A 17,284-nucleotide genomic window follows, 5' to 3' on the forward strand; every position below is an offset into this window, starting at 1 on the left:
ATTGTATGGGGACTAAATGAGTATGAATGCAAGGGTTTAAAATGGCAGGAGAGTGGAGCTAGATGTTTTGGCCAAGGATTACAACTTGAACAATATATTCAAAGTGGAAATAAAGCATTTTCAGGGAATTGTATGAGTACTAGGTAAACTGGAACTACAGGTTTGTGTTAGGCAAGCATGAGAAGTAAGTTTGGAAAAGTGAATTAGAACTAGATTGTGTAGAACCTTGAATGCCTAGCTAAGAAATGTAGTTTTAAATTGTTAGACAGTAAGAAGCCATTGACAATTATTGGGAAACTAAATGAAATATTTCAGGAACCAGAACAGTACCTGACACATATTAGACATTTGTTAGAAGCTTGTTGATAGATTAGCCAAACAAAAGTCTAGTTAATGTCTATGAAATATCAATAGATGAGGATAGGTCATGGCAAAGGAAGGTTGTTTCTCAGAAAGTCTTGTCACTTTTAGTGATGGCCATAACTTTTTTCGTAACTAACTCAATAGTACTGGGCACTTAACCTATGTGGGCTCCAGCTTTTTTATTTATTAAAGAAGAGGTTGACCTGGTGATCTCTTAAGAATCACATCATATCTTAAATGCAAACTTTCAGTAGTCTGTGATGTCTGAGCCTTTCCTGACAGCCTTCTAGACAGAAAGAAGCGATCGAATAGGGTTAGTAAAGTCTTCTGCTTGGGTTCAGAAAATCTGCTTTTTGTTTTTTTTTTGCAAGGCTTAAGTGGCTTGCCCAAGGCCACACAACTAGGTAATTAAGTGCCTGAGGCCGGATTTGAACTCAGGTATTCCTGACTCCAGGGCTGGTGTTCTATCCACTGTGCCACCTAACTGCCCCTAGAAAAATCTGCTTTTTAACTGCAAAATTGGGGTATTGTAGATAGATAGAAAAAAAGATGAGTGGAGTACAGACTCAGCATGAATCAATTATGATAAGGCAGATGGAAAAACTAATGCAAGGTTCATTTAGAGAAGTTTATTTTGATTAGTAGAGTAATCACCTCATTGTTCTCTACCCTGGCCAGACCATGTGTGGAGTATTCTGTTCAGTCCTGGGCACCACATTTTAGGGAGGACATTGAAAAGCCAGATAGCATTTAGAGGTGAGCAACCAGGATAGTGAATAATTCGTTTCACATTCCTGTCACTGAGGTTTGAAGGAATGGGGGAGTTTGTAACCAAAAGAAGACCTTGGAGTACAGATAGCTGTCTTTGAGGGTTGTCATATGGGAGAGAGAGTAGATCTGTTCTGCTGGGCCCTATTGGGATGGGATGGAAGTCACTGGTGGAAGTTGGAAAAACTTTCATTTGTATTGTGTACTTTTTTGTGAGTCTCTGGTGTGTCCTTAGCAGAATGTAAGCTCCTTGAGTTGGGACAAGAACTGTTTTGCTTTTATCATTATATTTCTAGCACAAAGTAGATGCTGCTTAAACTAATCATTGAATTGAGTAATGGGAATACTTGTTAAGGTACATTTTGGTGATTGGTTTCTTAAGGTTCTTCCAAAATTGAGATTTTGAATGATCTTTTTTTTTAGATTTTGCGAGGCAATGGGGTTAAGTGGCTTGCCCAAAGCCACGCGGCTAGGTAATTATTAAGTGTCTGAGGTTGGATTTGAACCCAGGTGCTACTGACTCCAAGGCTGGTGCTCTATCCACCGTGCCACCTAGCCGCCCCTTGAATGATCTTTTCCAGCTTTAACACTGTATAATTCTAGTGGAGATGAAATATTCACTGTTTTTTTTTAGCTTATTTGTATCTTTTATATATTCTTCAACACTTTCATCTTCAGTCAAGGCAAATTTCATTGCCAAAAAACTAATCGACTAAAATGAAAGATTATACCATCAGTAAATGAAGTCATCATTCCTCATTTCTCTCTCTTCTAGTGTATTTAGCCAGTACTACTTTTTGTTAAGGTTTTTGCAAGGCAGTAGGGTTAAGTGACTTGCCCAAGGCCACACAGCTAGGTAATTATTAAGTGTCTGAGGCTGGATTTGAACTCAGGTCCTCCTGACTCCAGGGCAGGTGCTCTGTCCACTGAGTCACCTAGGTGCCCCTGGCCAGTACTACTTAAAATCATTATATGTTTGTCCTGAGACCTTCCTTATATCCTGGAAACTGTTTCTTCATATTTATTTTCAATGAGCTGAAAATTTTCCATTAGCTATTTATTTTCACATGTTAAAGTAAAATTTCTATTAGGTTGTATTTAATTAAATTCTTTTTTATTGGTATTTTAAATGGCATAGTTAATGTTTAGAAACACACAGAGCTTTCAAGGGTTCAGTGTTAATTTGAAAAGAATTAAGATTTCAAAAGTTATAATTATTATTATTGTGTAGTTATTTTTCAGTCATATCCCACTCTTTGTGACCCCATTTGCAGTTTTCTTGGCAAAGATACTGGAATGATTTGCTACTTCCTTATGCAGTTCATTTGACAGTTAAGAAAACTGAGACAAACAGGATTAATTCACTAGCCCACGTTACACAGCTAGTAAGAATCTGATATCAGACTTGAATTCAGGAAGATGAGTCTTCTGAATTATCAGGTGTCCTGCCTACAAGGAGTTTACATGCATTGGAGAAAACAAACACTAATGAATAAATTAGAGGAAAAAATTGCTATATCAGATTGTGGTAATGATTATAAATTCAGTCAAAATACAATGAAGAGTATAAATTCAGTCAAAATACAATGAAGAGTAACAACAAGAGGGATGAAAAAGAAAGTCAGTTAGGAAATTAGAATCCAGCAGGGAAGACAGAATTCTGCCTGCCATTCTATCTGCTTTGCCAGCTCACTGTTCATATTATTTTGACCCTTTTGCTTATTTGGTTAAGAATATAATTCTAATAAAATCTTGTTCAAGAATTCAGTGTATAGGGGTGGCTAGGTGGCACAGTGGATAGAACACCAGCCCTGGAGTCAGGAGGACCTGAGTTCAAATCCGGCCTTAGACACTTAATAATTACTTAGCTTGTGTGGCCTTGGCCAAGCCACTTAACCCCATTTGCCTTGAAAAAACCTCAAAAAAAAAAAAGAATTCAGTGTACTGTGCAACTAGGTGTTGCAGTGGACAGAGTACCGGCCGTGGAGTCAGGAGGACCTGAGTTAAAATCTGGTCTGAGATACTTAATAGTTACCTAGCTGTGTGACCTTAGGAAAGTCACTTAATCCCATCTCCTTGCAAAAAAAAAAAAGAATTGAGTGTATTCTCTTCCCAAGTCACATAGACAGCTTCTATTGAATAGGATTTGGCATTTTACAAAGCACTTTGCTCACAACAACCTTCAAATTGTGCAAATATTATCTCAGTCTTAAAGATAAGAAAATTGAGACTCAGGGATGTTAAATGATTTGATCAAGGTAGCATTCCCATGACTAAAACTCAAGTCCTCTGATTTCCAGCACTGTCCTCTCCATTTCACTACTCAGGGCTGAGCAAGGAAAGCCTGCTTAGTGCTATCTATTGCCTCATGTTGCCTTACTCTTAACATCATCTTCTTTCTACTCTCTTTCCCTCTTAGCAAGATTTCAAAACTCTGCTAGAGTCCTTCCTTTAGGAAGCTTTTTTTTCTGACTTCTCCTACCCCTCTTGCTGTTTTCTTTCATTGTATGGTTGAATTTATAATCATTACTACAGTCTGACATTGCAATTTCCCCCTCTAATTTCTTTATTAGTGCTTGTTTTCTTCACTACATGTAAACTCCTTAAGCAAGATCATGACCTCTGCTTCATTCATATTCTCTATAACAACCTAGTACATTGTTGAGTTTGTGCTTAGGAGATGATGTTAGGAAGGCCAATGTGCAAAGGAAAATAGCTCTAGGGTGGTAGTGAACATTGTTGTTTTGGAATTGTCTTTTTCATGAATGGATGTTTCACATTCTTCTTATGAGGCAATATCATTATCTTAAAATCTATGGAGAATAATTTATTTCAAAATTTCTTGTCATATGGAAACACTTGTAGGCCCTGATGAAATCAAGGAAATTTCTTAATGTTGTTATTAATGAAACTAAGTCATTTGACATCAGGACTTTCAACTCTCAAGTGAAGGGTAGGTGTTGGGTCTGGATGAAATGTGAGGTTTCTTTCAATTCCCTAATTCAGTTCTTTCAATTTGGAATGTCACATTTAGTAGCTTGGATTCTTATCCAGTTCTTCCACTTAAAGAGATAAATGATTTGATACAAGTTTGTCATCAGATATTTAATATACCCTTTGTACTAGGTATAGGGAAAGAAAGACAAAAATGGCCCTGATCTAAAGGAACTTAGAATCCAGTGGAGAAGACAGCATGCAGATAAAGCTGTATGTACAAGCTGAATTCAGTGTAGATGGAAAGCAGTTTCCAGAAGGCAGGCAGGAGTTGGGGAAGACTAAAGAGGAGAAAGACAGGGAAACTCCTCTGACAGAAGGTAGAATTTGAACTGAGTCTTAGCTGAAGTAAGAAGGAGAGCATTCCAGACATGAGAGCCAGTCAGGGCAAAGGCAGAGAGCCAGGAGATGGGAGAGTCACGAGAAAGAAATAGCAAGGGGCCCTGGTAGCTGGATTGTAGAGTAGGGGGAGTGAGGGGGGGATGGGAGATGTAAGTGTGAGAAGGTATAGCAAAGCTAGGAAGGAGAGAGGTTGTAAAAGGCTTTAAACAGGCAAAATTTTATGTTTTATCCTGGAAGAAATAGAGAACCAGTGGAGCTTACTCATCTGGGTCTGGGAAGGGGCAAGATAATATGTTCACACCTGTGCTTTAGGGAAATTAGTTTGGTACCTTAGTGGAGAATGGATTAGAGTGGGGAGAACTGACTTAGACCAATTAGAAGGCTTTTGTAAGAGTCTGGGGCTAAGGTTAATCAATGGTGACTATATGAGTAGAGAGAAAAGGATGTAGATGAGAGATGTCGAATAGAAGGAAATGACAAACCTTGACAACAGTTGGGATATACAGGATGAAGCAAGATAATGAATACAGAATTGTGAATGACACCAAGGTTATAAACTTGGCAGAAGGAGGATGGTGATATTCTTGATCTTAATAGAAAAGTTGGGAGGAAGGGAGTGCTTAAAGTAAAACAAGAGTTTTGGACATAATGAATTTGAGATGCCTATGCAACATCAAATTCGAGGTGTACAAAAGGCAATTGTTTTGGATCTTCTTTCCAGGGCTAAAGCCTCTGGTACAGCACTTTTTAAGTATAAATTATTTGATTCCTATTCTGAAAAATCTCAGGGAAAATTTAGCACATGAAATCTGACCTTAGGGAGCTTACATACAATAGTGAGAGAAATTTCTTATTTGTTGGAATGTACTATTTTCTCTCACTATTGTATATGTAAGGTCAGATTTTATTTCATTGCATATTGGCAATTTCACTGATACATGGTAGGTGCTTAATAAATTTTTGTTGATTGAGCTATGCTGTTTTACATCTTAGAATCTGATCAAATCAATTGCAATATGATGTGATGGCAATTGAAATGTAATTAAAATCAAGATGGGTAATTCTTTGTAATCAAGGGCTATAAATTATGAATATCTGAAAAGGATCAGAAGAATTCTCTTTTGTGCATGTCAGGATTGTAATATACAAATATTTGTAGATAAGTAAATATATGTATAATATATTTAAACTTAAGATTAAGTTTAAAGCTTAAAACTGCACTAAGACTTTTGGGATGCCATTTATATGTGCATGTCAGTCTTCCATAAAAGACTAGGTGAAAATTAAGACTCAATCATTTCCCAAGGATCAGAGTCATCCTGTCTTCTTGATTAATGATTTTTTTGCCTGTTTGGGTGCTAATTAATTTCTATGCACTGTATCTTAGGCATATCTGCTGACAAGGTTGGAATTGAAGCTGCAGAGATGCTACTGGGAAATCTGAGACATGGGGGAACTGTGGATGAATATCTGCAGGACCAGGTAATTTCACACATCAGTGAAAAGAACACTGGATGTAGGATCAGAAGACGTGGGTTAGCTTCTTTGTGATCTTGAGAAAATCAATCTCTAAATAGTCTCTGTTTCCTCATTCTTACAATGGAGATGATAATATTAACTAACTTACAGGATTATCATAAAGCTCAAATAAGATAATGATATGAAACAGTCACATAAATATTAGCTAATTATTTCTCCTGTTATGTAAAATCCATTATTACTGTTCTTACCTAGTGTAATTCTGATTTTTGCATAATTTTTGAAAGCTAGATTTGACCTAAATCATTCATTAAACAAATTTGAAATGATGGTGTTCTTTTTTTTTTTTCTAAAAATGTCCATTTATTTTCATCCATTTATTCTAATATTTATTTTTTATTTTTTGTTTTTGCAAGGCAATGGACTTAAATGACTTGCCCAAGATCACACAGCTAGATCATTATTAAGTTTCTGAGATTGAATTTGAACTCAGGTTCTCCTGACTCCAGAGCCAGTCCTTTATTCACTGTGTCACCTAGCTGCCCTGTTAGCATTTTTTTAAATGGAGGAAGAGTAGAGTTGCATCTTTGGTATTGCTAATTTTGTGACTTTTTCTCTGTTGTTATTTTATATAGTTGATCATTTTCATGGCCTTAGCCAGTGGGCTTTCTAGAGTTAAAACAGGACCAATTACACTCCATACACAAACTGCCATACATTTTGCTGAACAGCTAACAAAGGTGAGTGTTTCTTAATAAAGACTAGTTTTGTGGTAGCTCTTATTTGGATTTATTTTGCATAATTAAATAATGTACTATAAAGATCTGTGGTTTCATCTTTGAGGGCACTCCATCCACTGGTAGAGATTGCAGCTTCCCACCTCTGTAATTCATCACCCAGCAAGCAACAGATTCTAGCCTGAGTCTCTCTTAACTGGAGTAGCATATTGGGTCCCAGAATAATAGAAAACTTAAGAAAAGTATATATTTCTAGAAATGAAAATCTGACTGTAGCCAGTTGTTGGTTTTAGAGTGTTTTAATCTATTATTTTATTTCCTTCCCCCATACCTCATTTTTTTATTTAATGATATATGTGATATTTTTATAAAAGATTTTATATAGATTATGGTATTGTGTCATCTACCTGAAATTTGACTCACCTTTACATTCCAAAACACTAAAAGAGGCATGGTGTAGAGGAGAGAAAGCCAGCATAGGAACCAGGAAAAGCTGGGTTTAAGTTCTGCCTGTCTCATCTAGTGAGCAAGTCACTTAGCTTCCTGGTACCCTAGACCAGAGAGAACCAGATTAAAATGTCACTGGGAAATGTTTAACAAAATAAATGAAAATATACTACAACATAGGTAACATGAAGTTTTCTGAATCAATATGCAGCCTGCAAGCAGTTTCTAAGACTGGTCTGCATTGGTAGAGTTTGCTGTCCTGGAAGCTGAATTTATTAGTCTGTTCTCTCTCCCTTTCCCCTCTCCCCTCTCCCCTCCTCCCCCTCTCCCCTCTCCCCTCCCCTCCCCTCCATACATGTTAGTCAGTAAACATTAATTAATTACTAACTGTGCTAAGTGCTGAGCATGCATATATAAAAGGAAAAATGGCCCCTTCCCTCAAGGAGCTTACAGTCTAATGGGGGAAATAACACATAATAGGAAGCTGAAAAAGAGCGGAGGTGAGAGTCCAAAGAAGTGCAAAGGAGGTCAGATCAGCTCAGTTGCTGGAGACCCTCAAAGGAAGGTTTTTGGAGCTCATGGTTCCCCAGTCAGAGCTTCTGAGGAGATGTGAATGCCAAGGCTGTGAATCTGTAAATGGGATGGGAGAACCTCATTAGTCCAGTTTTTTTGTTTGTTTGTTTTTAGGTTTTTGCAAAGCAATGGAGTTAAGTGGCTTGCCCAAGGCCACACAGCTAGGTAATTATTAAGTGTCTGAGGCTGGATTTGAACTCAGGTACTCCTGACTCCAGGGCCTGTGCTCTATCCACTCCACCACCTAGCTGCCCTCATTAGTCCAGTTGATAAATGACATGCTCAAGCTTAATTTATTCATTAAACACTCAGAAGCAGTTATGGAAAATTATTCCATGGGTACTCCTGTTTGAATGCTTACAAATAAGCATTTCTTAATTAGCCATCTTTTGCCAGAATGACAGAATTTGAGGGTGGGGAAAGGACCTCAGACATCATCCAGTCCAACCCATCTCTACTCATATACTTACAACTGATTGACCAATCACTGCTTAGAGGAGGAATCTACTATTTCTCATTGCAAGCCATTCCACACTTAGGCAGATCTAAAATATCATTTTGTTGTCTTTGCAGCTTCACTTTGGGTCTGGGTCTATTCTGAAGTTTGAATAATGAGAGGAGAGAGAGCCAGGGAGTGTTCATAAACATGAAAGGGAGGAGAGATCAGGGCAGGCAGGGTTTCATTTGTCTTTTTATCCCCAACTGCCTTGCTCATATATATACATATATATATTTTTGTGTATATATATATATATATATATATGCTAATTAATAAAAAGAATTAAAGAAACAAATATCAGTTAATTGCAACCTTTTCTTTATTTAATCAACAAATATTTATTAAGCACTCCCAATGTTCTGGGCATTGTTTTAGGCAGTTGGAGATTAAAAAGGAAGATGAAAACAGAGTTCTTACTAAGTAATTGAAAAGGGTAATAGGAATTAGAGAGTAATCAATATAGGATGTCAGAAAGAAAAGTAAGCAGTTCAGCCAGCCAGTACAGGCAGATGTTTTTCTTATATAGAATTTCAGGGTATGAGAGTACCCCAGGGAACCTAAATTTGACCCTGTGCTGTTTTTACATTTTTATAACTTAAGCATAGTTGGCATACTCAGCAGCTTTGCATATTACCCAAAACCGAGAGGTATAGCTAACATGATCAGATGGCAAGATTCAAGAATATCTTGACAGGGGGCTCAAAGTCATAAGATGAAATATAATAGGGATAAGTCTTAAAATTGGGCTTAGAAAATTTGCTTCACAAGAACAGAATAAGAGTAGTAATAAGGGGGCATGGCTAGCAGTTTCTTTGAAAAATGACATAATCTTTGAAAACGACATAAGGGTTTTAACTAGCCTACAATATAAATATGATTAATATGCTGTAATACAGCAATTAAAAATAATGCATTCCTGGGCTATAATGAGACACAGTATTTGGGACCAACTGGGGAAATTATATTTCTGGTTTATTTTGCTCTGGTCAGACTTAAATTATTTAGATCCATACTCCCCATTTTGGGTCAGACATTGTTAAACTGGGGAATATCTAAAGGAGGAGCATCTGAAATTCACTGGAAAGGATGGGAATTGTTCCCCTGGCAGAAGGAAGATTTAGGGTAAACCTGATGGCTTTTTTCAGGAATTTGATTTGCTGTCAACTTGGACAAGCCACTTTGGGTAGAAGTTACAAAGAGGTAAAGGAAGGCTTGATGTTGGGAACATTTGCAACGATTAGAGCTGTCCTAAAGTACATTCGCCTGCTTCAAGAGATAATGGCTTTCTCCTTTATTGGAGGTCTTCAGGTAGAGATTGGTTGAACACTTGTGATTTCTTTCCAGTATTTAAAGTGGCTACTAAGATTTCTTCCAACTCTGGTATCTTTAAAAAGGATTTTATTTCATGATACTTAATGCCAGTAAATCACATGATTTTTGTAGCTTAATCAAAAAAGTAAGAGTGATATTAGCACCAATTTACTTTGTAGGATATTATAGAATTATTCTTCTGACTATTCTCATATTATATACTGAATTTATTTTTCTTGTTTTAGGCCAAATTTACTGTGAAAAAGTCAGAAGATGAAGACGATTCCTCTAAAGAAACTTACATCATTGAGTGCCAAGGAATTGGGATGACAAATCCACATTTGTAGGATGTTTGCCTTTTTTTATGATATCTCAATGATGGATTGCACTAATTTTCATTTGATAAATAGTACATGATGGTGATTGGGGAGTAATTTATCAAATAAACAAGCTTAATTTTAGAGATGAAATACAGAGTGTTTTGGTTTGTTTAGAAAAAAGCTTCACCTGATAAATCTTTCCATGAATGTTTACTGAGATGTGTATAATGAACTGTTAGAATTCACAGACAAATGCTTGGGACTGGAAAACTAAATTCTGTATGAACAACTTGAAATGAAGCCTATGTTTTACCATAAAGATGCATATTTGTGAAATAATTCCCTACTATGCTATACTCATAGGCACAGGAATGTGTCCTTAATTAACTTGTATCTAATCTCTGTATCCAGTTTGCTAAAATCTGATCTAAAGAATACTAATAAAGCAATTCTAGGCAAATGAACTAGCTATGTGTTCTTATGGTAAATTTTAAAACAGCATCATTTCTTCATTCTAGTTGCAGGTGGCTATTTATAAAAAATTTTATTTAAGGCAATAGATAAAGTGACTTGCCCAAAGTCATATAGCTAGGCAAGCAGGTGGCTATTTAAAGGTAAATAATAAGTACTCAATGAAGCAAATTTCATAATTGATAAATAACACTGTAGTAAAAAAAAAACTTAGGTTCATCTTAGATTCCATCCAAGGATGTTTAGCAAAATTACTAGAAAGATAACATAAAAAGACCTAAAGCTTAGACCCAGGAGCATGATACAGCTACATTGTAAGAAAATTATTAAATAAAATTCAGTCACAATGTTGTTGGGAAGATCATCAGCTGGTCTGTTAGTGATTTTATACAGTTAGAAGTTATCCTTGTATGTGAAATAGGAATATGGAAGTTTTTCTATTCATGAGGGAAAATGGGATGTGAATATGGACATATAAAAATTCTGTATTATGATGTGGTATTAACATTCATTCAGAAACAGGACACCATTGAGGGCAGCTAGGTAGCACCGTGGATAAAGCAGCAGCCCTGGAGTCAGGAGGACCTGAGTTCAAGTGCTGTCTCAGACACTTAATAATTGCCTGGTTGTGTGACCTTGGGCAAGTCACTTAAAAACTCCATTGCCTTAAATAAATAAAAATTTTAAAAAAACACCATTAGGTACTAGGTGAGGTAGAATGTTAGATAAGAATCACCTGAGCAAAAAACATTGCAGTTCTTAGTGGAAGTAGAATGTTTATAAATCACAGAATTTCTGAGTTGGAGGGGCCACTCCTTAGCAACTATTTAGTTCAGTGTATACCTAAACAGCAATTTACAATACAACATACCCGATAAGTGGTCACCCAGTCTTTGCTTGGAAAACCTTACTAGAAACTTCAAGCAGTTCACTTTTCTATAGCTCAACTATTAGGCAGTTTTCATTTCCCCTACACTTTGTAGTTTGAGTCTGGGAATAAATGGGAGTATTCCTTCTCTTTTTCCTTCCCAGAATAAAGCACCCTAAGGCTTGGGTCATTCTTTCCACAAACAGAAAATTCTTTATTATGTTACCATGGAATCCTAATTGTGGGTTGGCAGTTGAATTTGTATATACAAATCTCTTTATAAGACCTCATTTTTATTTTGGATCAAATTTTTTTTTATCACTTTAAATTTTATGAATCAGAGATTTGTCTTGAGTATTCATGCAGATGACAGTCAATTTGAGAATTGCATGGCCATCCCTCAGCATCCAAACTGCTCGTAAACCTTTCTGCCAATTTAACTATGCCAACTTTTCTATAGAGCTATGTGGTCCATCACCAGTTCTATGCTTGAAGTCTTTCCATCTTCAGGATCTGTCAGAGCTGGGTTGGTCTCCATGCAATGATGTTATATAGGAAGAGGAGCTCTGTGAAGATCTCTTCACAATAATATGTAATTTGTCTATATAGATTCGTGCTGGCACTGATATTTATGGCCAAAAGCCTACTCTAGGATAAGCCAGGAAATATGTTTGTGCATATATGTATTAGTACCTTAGTTTAGACTTAAAAATTTATGAGCATGCTGGCATTAAAGAGACTTTAGAGAAACCATGTCTGAACTGTTTTGGGGAAAATGCTCCACTCATGTCTGGAATTGCCGCCCTTTGATAAGTAAATAGATGAGTGCACTTGATTAATTTACTATGCCTCGTCCACCCAGACCAAGTCCTTCCTCCATCTTGTCACTGGTCCTGCTGCTGCATCCATACATTCAGTGAACCTCCTATGTGCTGTTAGGTCAGAACTTTTTTAATAAGGCAGTTCATAAACATTAGAACTAGGGAGAGATTGGGGAAAATTCCAAGAATATTATCAAAAACCCCAAGTCAATAGGGGGCAGCTAGATACACAATGGATAGAACACCGACCCTGGAGTCAGGAGTACCTGAGTTCAAATCTGGCCTCACACAATAATTACCTAGCTGTGTGGCCTTGGGCAAGCCACCTAACTCCATTTGCCTTGCAAAAACCTTAAAAAAAAAAAGCAGTCAAGGTGTTCTTAGCCCCTATACAGGGAAGTAGAAGACTGTGATAGTTTATTATGCATAATTATCAATTCTTTTGAGTCTCCTGGATTCCTTGAGCTTCTGGGTAGCTTGGGTGTCTGGGAGGGTGGGTCCTGACCCAACAAACCTGCTTGGTTTCCCATTCCTGAGGTCAGAAGTGAAGTTGCTGGACTGGATTACAGTTGTCCTTTCCACATTGTGATTTTCCCCATGTATCATAGGTCAGCATAAGAAGTTAATGGAAATTTTGGGAGAAGTGTTGTGAAAGCTGTGGAGGACACAAAAAAGTTGAGAAACTCAGAAATGCATAAAATATATTTATAATATATTAATATAGCCTATGGTCAAATACTTAAATTTTATGATAAAGTATTGTAAAATAAGTAAAGATTTCTCTGGTATAAAAGAGAGGACCAGAAAATTTTATGCAGATTTTCAGAGTGGTGCCATTCCCCTGTACTGTGGAAGGAATAACTGGAAGGTTCCAAATTTGGGAGTGGAGGTAGATTCCAGCAGAAAACATGAGCAATTGATAAGAGGACAGCTAAGTGGCACAGTGGATAGATTACTGAGCCTAGTGTTAAGAAAATTTGTCTTCATGAGTTCAAATCTTCATTTGTTATATGATTAAGTTGCCTCATCTATAAAATGAACTGGAGAAGAAAATGGCAAAACCACTCCAGTATCTTTGCCAAGAAAACCCCAAAATGGGGTCGGGTCATGAAGAGTTGGAAATTGGTAAGAGGGCAGCTAGGTGGCACAATGGATAGATCACCAGCCCTGGAGACAGGAGGACCTAAGTTCGAGTCTGGCCTCAGACATTACCTAGCTATGTGACCTTGGTCAAGTCACTTAACCCCACTGCCTTGCAAAAAAAGGAAAAAAAAATTAAGTTCAATGACTGACCTCTTAATACTTTCCAACTATTAACTTAAAGTATTAAATTTTCTTTGGTGAATGAAGACCACAGCAGACAAGGGGAGGCTCAGTAGGAGGATGAACAATATAATATATGATTATAAATATCACATAATTTAATTTCAGTGATTTATAGGGGGTAAAATGATTTTTAATTGAAAAGCTAAATAGGCAACATTTATTCTGCCCCGAAGAAACAAAAGAAACAAACATACTAAAGTAATGGTGCTGATTGAAATGTATTTTTTTCAGTAAGTATTGCAAGGGTGTTTTATTGGGGTAAGATAAGTAGAATCATAACTTTATAAACTCTTTCTCATTTCAATTATTAACTGATTTTTGTATTCTAAATAAACATTTAAAAGTCATATTACAATTAAATGGATTCTGTGGATTTCATTATTGAAACTACTTGAAATTTAGAAGTTTTGAAGAGAACAGCTTGCTCACAAAGAGATACTCAAGGAAATGACTAGGAAAATACTACTGATCTGATAATTCTTTTAACATCATCATAGAAAACATAGAATTTTGGATCTAATGGGAATCTTGGGCATCATCTAGTTGAATTGTTCATTTTGCAAATGAAAACCTTGACATGTTATGGTATTTTTCTAAGATTGCTTTCTTTCTCAGCATACAGGCACCTCTTGCTATTATCTTCATCCTCATATTCCTTCCACTTTTCTTCTGTCCTTTCCTTTCTATGGGTAAGCTTCTATTTTATCTTGCCAAGACCTCTAAACCATTTCTTTGATGTTTCTTCAACATATACTTAAAAATTGTTCCTCTTACCAGTTCCTTTGCTAGTACTCCTTTAAAGACTGTTTTTCCTTGTTAGAATGTAAGCTCTTTGCTTGCATTTGTATAACTAGTATAACTTAGCACAGTATATAGTAATGGAGTGATGATTTTCTCTCTCTTCATATACATAGACACACATATAATATGTACATCCATACATATATAAATACACATGTATCTATATCTATGTATCTATTGCTATACAAACATCTATATGTTTCTTATCCACCCCACCAGACCAACTAGAGTTGTTTAGAAACAATTTGCCTTTAGAAAGGCAAAATTTAAAAAAAGATTAGTATCTTGACCCAGTCAGCAGGGGGAAGTAGGTGGGAATTCTAAGATAGTTTTCAAAAGAGCTATCTTTGGAGACAGAAGTTGCGGGTTCAAACTCCATCTGTGAAGCTTACTGCTTGTGTAACCTTGGACAAGTCATTTAATTGCTGGACTTCATTTTCTTCATCTGTATATTAAGGATGTTGGATTAGTTGGGTTTTGTGGTCCCTTCTAACTCTATCATAATTAATCCCTTTGATTCAGGGCAAGATCCTGGGAGATACTGATTAATGAGAGGAGGCCTATAAAAGAGAGGATTTGACAAATATGACTATTCAGATGCTGGGATTTTAAATGCATTGAGAAAGTTGTGACATATTTGGCAAGTTGGGTAAAATATTTGGATAAACATACAAAAGGTTCTACCAGTCCATCCTTTTAGTGGCATGAGAGAAATACTGTCTTATCTTGAGGATTGGATGTCTTTGTTCAAAGAATTGTAATTGGCCCATGATAGATTACAGAAAGAATATAAAGAAATCTAGGTGGAAATAAATTCATTTTGATGATGAAATAATATGGAAATTGAACCAGATGATTGATGATGTTGCTGATTTAGTCTCCACAGAGTCTGATCAGGAAAGAAAGTTTGAAGTATCAAGGGAAGAGAGATATATCATTTGAGAATATTTTACTTGTCTCTAAAGAAGTAGGCTTTCAGAAAGGTAGAAGAGTATAGCTGAGAAATTCTAAAGAAGCTAAAGATAATGGGAATTGAGATAGCATAAGGAATGGTTATGGCAAAGCAGAGTAAAGAACGGTAAAATCTTGGGATCTCTGGTGTAGGAGCAAAGAAAAAAAGAAAATTTTGCTTGGTGAACTACTTGCTGCAAATGTGGTGCCACATTCATAAGAAAAACAGAGTGAAGAGACAGATACAGAGGTAGAGAGAAAACAAGAAAAGAAATGAGAGAATAGAGGAAGGAGATAAAGAGTGAAAAAAATGGGAAGAGAGAAGAAAAAGAAGATTAAAGGAGAGGAAAAAGGAGAAACTATCCTACAAAGGATTCAAGAGCAGTGTAGCAGGTAAGAAGGAATCAAATAGTGCTCAAAAAAAAACAGAAAAGGATGTCTAAGTCTTATGGGACAAGGATTGTTCTCAGCAATAACTTGGAAAAATGCTTATGTTTGGATACCAAGATTTATACTAAACCAGCAAAAAAGTATTCTAGGTACTGATTTCCAAAAAAGGAGATACTCTTCCAAATGATGAAACTCTCAAAAAAAAAATAAAGCTAGATCTAATGCTATGCCAGTTTAATTTTTACAAATTCTAGGACATTAGAATAAATTCAAAGTGAGAAAAAATAACAATAAGACCAAAACAATTTTCATGAAATTCCATTGTTACTGGATGAGGAAAAAAGATTTAAATGGAAATTTATTGGTCTCTTGAATTTGGTGATTAGAGAATTGGATTCTGGTTAGTTTAGGACAATAGTTTTTAGAGCATGAATTAATTATACATTATAATTGTACATTTGCACATCAAAATATGCATCTTTGTGCACAGATCTCTTGCCAGACAACATAGAAAAAAGATGGGCATCTGAATGCTCCTTGACAAACATCATCTTTTCCAACTGGAAAGAATTTAGTATCTTAATGGGATGGAGACAGAGGCATTTTGATAAAATTATGATATAAATGATAGATTATAGAGTTAGAATTGGAAAAGACCATCTAACCAGGCTCCTAATTTTACAGAGAGGGAAACAGAATAGGAGAGAAGCTAAGTAACTTGTTCAAGGTCACATAGTTTAAGTGACACAGCCAGGATTTGAATCAAGTGCTCTGATTCTAAATTCAAAATGTTTTATCTTCTGTCATGTTGCTATGATGATAATCTTAACATTTTTTAACTATAGACTAAATGAGAGAAGACAGAAGGGGGGGGGTTAATTTCCAAATCTGGGAGCCACAGGAAACAAAGGCTGCTCTGTTTCTATAAACAGAGACATATAAACAGGGCCCTTGGGCTAGAAGCTGTTGGGATCCAGATGGACTCTTGCAATGCATGAGAAGAGTACTCAGTCACTTGGGAGTCAAAGCTACTAAAGCTCAGGATGCCATCTGGTGGCTTATGCAGACATCAAACCATAATTATTCTAACACTACTTGTTAGCCTTTCCTCTTCCAGTGACATTTAAAACAGGTATTCCTGGGAGAGGAGGCTTTGGGGATCTTATATTGTAATTTATTTTATTATGACTTTTCACCAAGCAGGATGATGTGTAGTCAGAAGAGCTCTGGTCTGGGAATCAGGACAATTGGTTTGAATCTTGCCCCTTCCCCTAGCTAGTTTTGGAACCTTGGTCAAGATAGTTTCCCTGATAGAATATGATGGTATTGACAAGATTAGCAGTTCTCAAAAATAGGGTGGGGGTCCCTGAAACTCTGGGGGTTGACAAGGTCACAGTAATTTCATAAACAATTCCTAATAATACTAAGACATTAAATACCTAATTATGGTAAATACCGATGCATATAACCCACATTAACAAAAGTTCTTGGGGGATATCCTCAATAATTTTTAAGAGTAAAAAGGTCCTGAAATTGAAATGCTTGAGAACCACTAGCTTGGAATCATAAGATCTTAAAGTTCTTTCAAGCCATTTACAATCCTATAATTACCTAGGCTCTAACTTTCAGAATGTTCTATGGTTTCTTGAACTTGAACTGGGCACCTGGGTAGCTCAGTGGATGGAGTACCAGGTCTGAAGTCAGAAGGAATCATTTTCCTGCATTCAAATCTGGTCTTAGACACTTTACTAGCTGGGTGACCCTAGAAAAGTCACTTAACCCTGTTTGCCTCAGTTTCCTCATCTATAAAATGATCTGGAGAA

General features: G+C 36.3%; 1 protein-coding gene and 1 long non-coding RNA gene across 6 annotated transcripts in view; one reads left to right on the plus strand and one right to left on the minus strand.

The window, feature by feature from the left end:
- Positions 1-13,653, plus strand: part of RTCA (RNA 3'-terminal phosphate cyclase) — a 31,223-nt gene extending 17,570 nt beyond the window's left edge. For 2 of the 3 annotated variants that reach the window (XM_074188278.1, XM_074188277.1), the window contains exons 8-10: positions 5,855-5,949; positions 6,582-6,686; positions 9,759-13,652. In XM_074188278.1, the coding sequence (XP_074044379.1) occupies positions 5,855-5,949; positions 6,582-6,686; positions 9,759-9,860 (302 nt within the window). In that variant the 3' untranslated portion in view covers positions 9,861-13,652. Of the gene's footprint in view, positions 1-5,854; positions 5,950-6,581; positions 6,687-9,758 lie in introns of all 3 variants that reach the window. The other variant, XM_074188276.1, reaches the window with a different exon arrangement.
- LOC141488302 (uncharacterized) overlaps positions 1-17,284 on the minus strand; it is a 57,816-nt gene that overhangs the window by 4,540 nt on the left and 35,992 nt on the right. The window contains exons 3-5 of one of the 3 annotated variants that reach the window (XR_012468637.1): positions 12,508-12,648; positions 7,582-7,760; positions 7,107-7,234 (exon numbers count right to left, since the gene is read on the minus strand). This is a non-coding gene — a long non-coding RNA (uncharacterized LOC141488302). Of the gene's footprint in view, positions 1-7,106; positions 7,235-7,581; positions 7,761-12,310; positions 12,649-17,284 lie in introns of those variants that run through there. The other 2 variants (XR_012468639.1, XR_012468638.1) reach the window with 2 other exon arrangements.

The sequence above is a fragment of the Macrotis lagotis genome, chromosome 5 (assembly GCF_037893015.1).
Source record: "Macrotis lagotis isolate mMagLag1 chromosome 5, bilby.v1.9.chrom.fasta, whole genome shotgun sequence".
NCBI lineage: Eukaryota > Metazoa > Chordata > Mammalia > Peramelemorphia > Peramelidae > Macrotis > Macrotis lagotis.